Source organism: Triticum dicoccoides, chromosome 3A (assembly GCF_002162155.2).
Source record: "Triticum dicoccoides isolate Atlit2015 ecotype Zavitan chromosome 3A, WEW_v2.0, whole genome shotgun sequence".
NCBI lineage: Eukaryota > Viridiplantae > Streptophyta > Magnoliopsida > Poales > Poaceae > Triticum > Triticum dicoccoides.
Window position 1 is genome coordinate 734,151,293 of NC_041384.1, and position 9,192 is coordinate 734,160,484.

General features: G+C 42.0%; 1 protein-coding gene across 1 annotated transcript; it reads left to right on the forward strand.

Moving 5' to 3' along the window:
* Nucleotides 1-7,171: 7,171 nt before the first annotated feature.
* On the forward strand, nucleotides 7,172-7,851 carry LOC119273179 (protein BOBBER 1-like). Its single transcript, XM_037554439.1, has 3 exons — nucleotides 7,172-7,176; nucleotides 7,285-7,408; nucleotides 7,510-7,851. Exons 1-3 carry the CDS (start codon nucleotides 7,172-7,174, stop codon nucleotides 7,849-7,851), a joined length of 471 nt encoding a protein of 156 aa, XP_037410336.1.
* The last annotated feature ends 1,341 nt before the right edge of the window (nucleotides 7,852-9,192 follow it).

Here is a 9,192-nt window from a genome sequence, read left to right on the forward strand (position 1 = left end):
CATGAACAAGGAAATATAATAATAACTAATTTATTATTGTCTCTAGGGCATATTTCCAACAGTCTCCCACTTGCACTAGAGTCAATAATCCAGTTCACATCGATATGTGATTAACACTCAAGGTCACATCCCCATGTGACTAACACCCAAAGAGTCTACTAGAGTCAATAATCTAGTTCACATTACCATGTGATTAACACTCGATGAGTTCTGGGTTTGATCATGTTATGCTTGTGAGAGATGTTATAGTCAACGGATCTGAACCTTTTAGATCCGTGTGTGCTTTACAAATCTCTATGTCATCTCCTAGATGCAGCTACCACGTTCTATTTGGAGCTATTCCAAACAACTGTTCTACTATACGAATCCAGTTTACTACTCAGAATAATCTGGATTAGTGTTAAAGTTTGCATCGGCGTAACCATTTACGACGAACTCTTTTACCACCTCCATAATCGAGAAAATTCCTTAGTCCACTAGTTACTAAGGATAACTTTGACCGCTGTCCTGTGATCCATTCTTGGATCACTCTTGTACCCCTTGACTGACTCATGGCAAGGCACACTTCAGGTGCGGTACACAGCATAGCATACTGTAGAGAGCCTATGATAAAAGCATAGGGGACGACCTTCGTCCTTCCTCTTTCTTCTGCCGTGGTCGAGCTTTAAGTCTTAACTTCATACCTTACAACTCAGGCAAGAACTCCTTCTTTGATTGATCCATATTGAACACCTTCAAGATCATGTCAAGGTATGTGCTCATTTGAAAGTACCATTAAGCGTTTTGATCTATCCTTATAGATCTTGATGCTCAATGTTCAAGTAGCTTAATCCAGGCTTTCCATTGAAAAACACTTTCCAAATAACCCTATATGCTTTCCAGAAATTCTACGTTATTTCTGATCAACAATATGTCAACAACATATACTCACCAGAAATTCTATAGTGCTCCCACTCACTTCTTTGGAAATACAAGTTTCTCATAAACATTGTATACACCCAAAATCTTTGATCATCTCATCAAAGCATACATTCCAACTCCGAGATGCTTACTCCAGTCCTTAGAAGGATTGCTGGAGCTTTGCATACTTATTAGCATCTTTCAGGATTGACAAAACCTTCCGGTTGTATCACATACAACCTTTCCTCAAGAAAATCGTCGAGGAAACAATGTTTGACATCCTATCTGCAAGATTTCATAAATAATGCAGTAATCGCTAATATAATTCCAACAGACTCTTAGCATCGCTACGAGTGAGAAAGTCTCATCGTAGTCAACTCCTTGAACTTGTCCGAAAACATCTTAACGACAAGTCGAGCTTTCTTAATGGTGATACCTACCATCATTGTCCGTCTTCCTTTTAAAATCCATATGTACCTAACAGCCTTACGACCATCAAGTAGTTCTTCCAAAGTCTACACTTTGTTTTCATACATGGATCCTATCTCGGATTTTATGGCCTCGAGCCATATTGGAATCCAGGCCCACCATCGCTTCTCCATAGTTCGTAGGTTCATTGTTGTCTAGCAACATGACTTCCAAGACAGGATCACGTACCACTCTGAAGTAGTACGCATCCTTGTCATCCCACGAGGTTTGGTAGTGACTTGATCTGAAGTTTCATGATCACTATCATAAGCTTCCACTTCAATTGGTGTAGGTGCCACAGGAACAACTTCCTGTGCCCTGCCACACACTAGTTGAAGAGACGGTTCAATAACCTCATCAAGTCTCCACCATCCTCCCACTCAATTCTTTCAAGAGAAACCTTTCCTCGAGAAAGGACCCGATTCTAGAAACAATCTCTTATTGCTTTTGGATCTGAGATAGAAGGTATACCCAATTGTTTTGGGTGTCCTATGAAGATGCATTTATCCGCTTTGGGTTCGAGCTTATCAGCCTGAAACTTTTCCACATAAGCGTCGCAGCCCCAAACTTCTAAGAAATGACAGCTTAGGTTTCTCTAAACCATAGTTCATATGGTGTCATCTCATCGGAATTATGTGGTGCCCTATTTAAAGTGAATGTGGTTGTCTTTAATGCCTAACCCATAAACTATCATGGTAATTCGATAAGAGACATCATGGTATGCATCATATCCAATAGGATGCAGTTATGATGTTCGGACATCACACTACGGTGTTCCAGGCTGTATTAGTTGTGAAACAATTTTCACAATGTCTTAATTCTGTGCCAAACTCGTAATTCAGATATTCATCTCTATGATCATATCATAGATATTTTATCCTCTTGTCACGACGATCTTTCAACTTCACCCTGAAATTACTTGAACCTTTCAATAATTCAGACTCGTGATTCATCAAGTAAATGTACTCAACATCTACTCAAACCATCTGTGAAGTAAGAACATAACGATGTCCACTACATGCCTCAGCACTTATTGGACTGCACACATCAAAATGTATTACTTCCAACAAGTTGCTTTGTAGTTCCATTTCACTGAAAACGAGGCTTTCAGTCATCTTGCCCATGTGGTATGATTTGCATGTCTCAAGTGATTCAAAATCAAGTGAGTCCAAACGGTCCATTTGCATGGAGTTTCTTCATGCATATACACCAATAGACATGGTTCGCATGTCTCAAACCTTTCAAAAACAAGTGAGCCCAAAGATCCATCAACATGGAGCTTCTTCATGCGTTTTATACCGATATGACTTACGTGGCAGTGCCACAAGTAGGGGGTACTATCATTACTATCTTTTGGCATGAACATGTTTATCACTACGATCGAGATTCAATAAACCATTCATTTTAGGTGTAAGACCATTGAAGGTATTATTCAAATAAACAGAGTAAACATTATTCTCTTCAAATGAATAACCGTATTGCGATAGACATAATCCAATCATGTCTATGCTCAACGCAAACACCAATCTCGATGGTAGAGGGAGTGTGCGATGCTTGATCATATCAACATTGGAAACACTTCCAACACATATCGTCAGCTCACCTTTAGGTAGTCTCCATTTATTCCGTAGCTTTTATTTCGAGTTACTAACACTTAGTAACCGAACCAGTATCTAATACCCTGGTGCTACTAGGAGTACTAGTAAAGTACACATCAACACAATGTATATCCAATATACTTCTATCGACCTTGCCAGCCTTCTCATCTACCAAGTATCTAGGGTAATTCTGCTCCAGTGGCTGTTCCCCTTATTACAGAAGCACTTAGTCTTGGGTTTGGGTTCAACCTTGGGTTTCTTCACTAGAGCAGCAGCTGATTTGCCGTTTCATGAAGTATCCCTTCTTGCCCTTGCCCTTCTTTAAACTAGTGGTTTCACCAACCATCAACAATTGATGCTCCTTCTTGATTTCTACTTTTGCGGTGTCAAACATCGCGAATATCTCAAGGATCATCATATATGTCCCTGATATATTATAGTTCATCACGAAGCTCTAATAGCTTGGTGGCAGTGACTATGGAGAACCATCACTGTCTCATCTGGAAGATAAACTCCCACTCGATTCAAGCAATTGTTGTACTCAGACAATCTGAGCACAAGTTCAACAATTGAGCTTTTCTCCCTTAGTTTGCAGGCTAAGAAAATCGTCGGAGGTCTTATACCTCTTGACGTGGGCACGAGCCTGAAATCCCAATTTCAGCCCTCGAAACATCTCATATGTTTCGCGACGTTTCAAAACGTCTTCGGTGCCTCAACTCTAAGCCGTTTAACTGAACTATCACGTAGTTATCAAAATGTGTATGTCAGATGTTCGCAACATCCACAGACGACGTTCGAGGTTCAGCACACTGAGCGGTGCATTAAGGACATAAGCCTTCTACGAAGCAATGAGGACAATCCTCAGTTTACGGACCTAGTCCGCATAATTGCTACTATCAACTTTCAACTAATTTTTCTCTAGGAACATATCTAAACAGTAGAACTGAAACGCGAGCTATGACATAATTTGCGAAGACCTTTTGACTATGTTCAGGATAATTAAGTTCATCTTATGAACTCCCACTCAGATAGACATCCCTCTAGTCATCTAAGTGATTACATGATCCGAGTCAACTAGGCCGTGTCCGATCATCATGTGAGACAGACTAGTCATCATCGGTGAACATCTTCATGTTGATCATATCTACCATACGACTCATGCTCGACATTTCGGTCTCTTGTGTTCCGAGGCCATGTCTGTACATGCTAGGCTCGTCAAGTCAACCTAAGTGTTTCGCGTGTGTAAATCTGTCTTACACCCGTTGTATGTGAACGTTAGAATCTATCACACCCAATCATCACGTGGTGCTTCAAAACAACAAACTGTCGCAACGGTGCACAGTTAGGGGGAACACTTTCTTGAAATTTTAATGAGTGATTATCTTATTTACTACCGTCGTTCTAAGCAAATAAGATGTATAAACATGATAAACATCACATGCAATCAAATAGTGACATGATATGGCCATCATCACTTTGCTCCTTTTGATCTCCATCTTCGGGGCTCCATGATTATCATCGTCACCGGCATGACACCATGATCTCCATCATCATGATCTCCATCATCGTGTCTTCATGAAGTTGTCTCGCCAACTATTACTTCTACTTCTATGGCTACCGGTTAGCAATAAAATAAAGTAATTACATGACGTTTATGTTGACACGCAGGTCATAAATAAATAAAGACAACTCCTATGGCTCCTGCCGGTTGTCATACTCATCGACATGCAAGTCGTGATTCCTATTACAAGAACATGATCAATCTCATACATCACATATATCATTCATCACATCCTTTTGGCCATATCACATCACATAGCATACCCTGCAAAAACAAGTTAGACGTCCTCTAATTGTTGTTTGCATGTTTTACGTGGCTGCTATGGGTTTCTAGCAAGAACGTTTCTTACCTACGCAAAAACCACAACGTGATATGCCAATTGCTATTTACCCTTCATAAGGACCCTTTTCATCGAATCCGATCCGACTAAAGTGGGAGAGATAGACACCCGCTAGCCACCTTATGCAACTAGTGCATGTCAGTCGGTGGAACCAGTCTCACGTAAGAGTACGTGTAAGGTCGGTCCGGGCCGCTTCATCCCACAATGCCACCGAATCAAGATTGGACTAGTAACGGTAAGCATATTGAACAAAATCAACGCCCACAACTACTTTGTGTTCTACTCGTGCATAGAAACTACGCATAGACCTAGCTCATGATGCCACTGTTGGAGAACGTAGCAATAATTCAAAATTTTCCTACGTGTCACCAAGATCAATCTATGGAGTCATCTAGCAACGAGGGAGGAGTGGATCTACATACCCTTGTAGATCGCGCGTGGAAGCGTTCAAGAGAACGGGGTTGATGGAGTCGTACTCGTCGTGATCCAAATCACCGATGATCCTAGCGCCGAACGGACGGCACCTCCGCGTTCAACACACGTACAGAGCAGCGACGTCTCCTCCTTCTTGATCCAGCAAGGGGGGAGCAGAGGTTGATGGAGATCCAGCAGCACGACGGCGTGGTGGAAGTAGCGGGATTCCAACAGGGCTTCGCCAAGCGCTGCGGGAGGAGGGAGATGTGTCATGGGAGGGAGAGGGAGGCACCAGGGCTTATGTGTTGCTGCCCTCCCTTCCCCCCACTATATATAGGGCCAAGGGAGAGGGGGGGCGCAGCCTTTGGCCCTCCCTCCAAGGAAGGGTGCGGCCAAGGGAGGAGTCCCTCCTCCCCAAGGCACCTCGGAGGTGCCTTCCCCCTTTAGGACTCTTCCTTTCCCTCTTCTCTTGGCGCATGGGCCTCTTGGGGCTGGTGCCCTTGGCCCATATAGGCCAAGGCGCACCCCCTACAGCCCATGTGGCCCCCTGGGCAGGTGGCCCCACCCGGTGGACCCCCGGGACCCTTCCGGTGGTCCCGGTACAATACCGCTGACCACGAAACTTGTCCCGATAGCCAAAATAGCACTTCCTATATATAATTCTTTACCTCCAGACCATTCCGGAACTCCTCGTGACGTCCGGGATCTCATCCGGGACTCCGAACAACTTTCAGGTTACCGCATACTAATATCTCTATAACCCTAGCGTCACCGAACCTTAAGTGTGTAGACCCTACAGGTTCGGGAACCATGCAGACATGACCGAGACGTTCTCTGGCCAATAACCAATAGCGGGATCTGGATACTCATGTTGGCTCTCACATGTTCCACGATGATCTCATCGGATGAACCACGATGTCAAGGACTTAATCAATCACGTATACAATTCCCTTTGTCTAGCGGTATTGTACTTGCCCGAGATTCGATCGTCGGTATCCGATACCTTGTTCAATCTCGTTACCGGCAAGTCTCTTTACTCGTTCCGTAACACATCATCCCGTGATCAACTCCTTGATCACATTGTGCACATTATGATGATGTCCTACCGAGTGGGCCCAGAGATACCTCTCCGTTTACACGGAGTGACAAATTCCAGTCTCAATTCGTGCCAACCCAACAGACACTTTCGGAGATACCTGTAATGTACCTTTATAGCCACCCAGTTATGTTGTGACGTTTGGCACACCCAAAGCACTCCTACGGTATCCGGGAGTTGCACAATCTCATGGTCTAAGGAAATGATACTTTGACATTAGAAAAGCTTTAGCATACGAACTACATGATCTTGTGCTAGGCTTAGGATTGGGTCTTGTCCATCACATCATTCTCCAAATGATGTGATCCCGTTATCAATGACATACAATGTCCATGGTCAGGAAACCGTAACCATCTATTGATCAACGAGCTAGTCAACTAGAGGCTTACTAGGGACATGGTGTTGTCTATGTATCCACACATGTATCTGAGTTTCCTATCAATACAATTCTAGCATGGATAATAAACGATTATCATGAACAAGGAAATATAATAATAACTAATTTATTATTGCCTCTAGGGCATATTTCCAACAGTTCCGATTGTGGAAATGTTCCAAAACTTAGTCATTGCTTATGTTAGTGATGTATTGGTATATTTTTCATGAATACCGCGCAATAGTTTTGCCATTTCATGTCAAGAGGGAAGGAATTGGAATTTGGGAGTTTACCTTTTACCATGACTTCTTTTGGGTTATAGCTCAACCCTAAGGCCAATAGAGTTGGTGGTGACAATAAAAAGAACACCAAACAGTATAACCTCATGTGGCACAATTGCGTTTGGATCAAGTGCTTCATGCTGTATAGATTTGTTTTTTCCAGTTTTGTATAATAATCGATCAAGAAAACTTAGGGCAGAGCGGTAAAAACTTTGACATATTTAACTAGGTGCAATCCACGTGACGTTAGGCTTCCGCCAGAGGTCAAACTCTCTGTCCCCGTTCCTCGAGGAACAAAGGCGAGGTCCGTCGTCTGTGAGATCAAGAAGGACCATCTCAATGTCGGGTTCAAGGGCCAGCCTCCGATCATCGATGTAAGAAGCATCAAACTATCAACTATGTACACAACAGTTCACCTTGTCCTTTATGTCTATAAAATCTCTTGCTGATGCAGTATTAATTCGTCTCTTACTAGGGTGAGCTGCACAAGCCAGTTAAGGTCGAAGACTGCTTCTGGAGCATCGAGGACGGGAGGTTGTTGTCCATACTGCTGACCAAGCGTAATCGTAGTGAGTGGTGGAAGTCTGTGATCAATGATGTTCAGGAGATCGACACCCAGCTTGCCGAATCTGAGAGCAGCAAGCTCTCCGATCTGGACCCCGAGACCAGGCAGACCGTGGAGAAGATGATGTTCGACCAGCGGCAAAAGCAGATGGGTTTGCCCACGAGCCAGGAGATGCAGAACCAGGACATGCTCAAGAAACTCAAGTCCCAGTACCCGAACATGGACTTCTCGGGGATGAAGCTGCCTTCCTAAGGTTCTCTCTTAGCTGGAGCTTGGAGGATCTAAGGCGATAATGCGGAAGATTTTAGATGGAGAAATCGCTTGTACCTTAATTAGTAGTTTCTATTTGGGTGTCATTGTATTTTAGTGTCTGTTTATGCGTCTACGTGCCTTTTGTACTTTGCTATTTGGATGACTTGTGGTTTATAGTGTCTTATGGACTTATATGGTTGGATGGCAATAGTTTTCTGGGTGCTTTGGAAATACAAGTTAACTAGTATGTTTTAGTAGTATAATTGTTGACTTTTTTAGTAGTCCTTCTATGTCAAAATATAGCGCATATTAATTTTGTCTAAAGTCAAAATTTGACCACGTTTACAAAAAAAGATCTTATGTTCGCTCAGGCTGCTTGTAATGGGTAGTATAATAAGTTAGTATTATGCATATGATACTAGATACTATCTCCATAATGCATAGTATCATATATACTAGTATACTAGATCATAAAAGCGCGCGTTGCCACGCCCGTCTATCTTACGGACATTTTAACAAACGAATGGTAGAAATATATAAGATAATCTAGAAATTGTACTATTTGGATCCATCGCAATTTAGCTATATCTCTAACCAAAGTATTTATAAAGTACGGAGTAATATGCATCTAATTTAGGGTACATCAATAAGTTATACCATAGTATGCCATACCACATAACAGAGCTGGCTACAGGTTATTAGAATGAAGCCATCCAACTTAACATGACATACAACAGTACTTGTGTAATAAACTCTAAGAATGATCCTAAGTAACCAAGGAATAGTTAAACTGATTACAAGCATACAGGTTGTTATCAGTTGGCGATGTTTGTCTGATACAAGTTGTAGCAGCAAGAATACCAAACACAGATGTAGAAAGGATTGAAAAAAAAACAATGACAATAGGCAAATTAGGGTTGCAGCATGTTTCGCAACATCAGTGAGTATATAGAAATGAGATGTAATAGCTTACATGGTGCTCAAAGCCCCATCTTAGGAGACAAAATACAGAAAAATCGTGTTCTAAGGTGAACTAAATGAAACAAAATGCATTCATTAGAACTTCAGCACGACCATTTATTAAATGGTCTACCTGTTAGACCAAACATCCTGAACCTATGAAATACATGTTCTGAAATATTGGGATTCAATGTATTTCATACTTTGTGCAAAGAGGAAAAGGACTACCAAAAGAAAATGAACACCACACACCATACTTATGAGCATGCAATCAGTTCTCCAGATTCAGTTGAATTGATGAAATAATACCATGCTATCAGAAGTACTTGTAGCTACTAAGACAACACGTTATACAAGAAAAAAGTCATTCTATATAAATCC

Excerpts from the sequence above, each read along its gene's own strand:
- LOC119273179 (XM_037554439.1), top strand. Across the intron at positions 7,409-7,509 it reads GCCAGCCTCCGATCATCGAT|GGTGAGCTGCACAAGCCAGT; the intron begins GTAAGAAGCATC and ends GTCTCTTACTAG.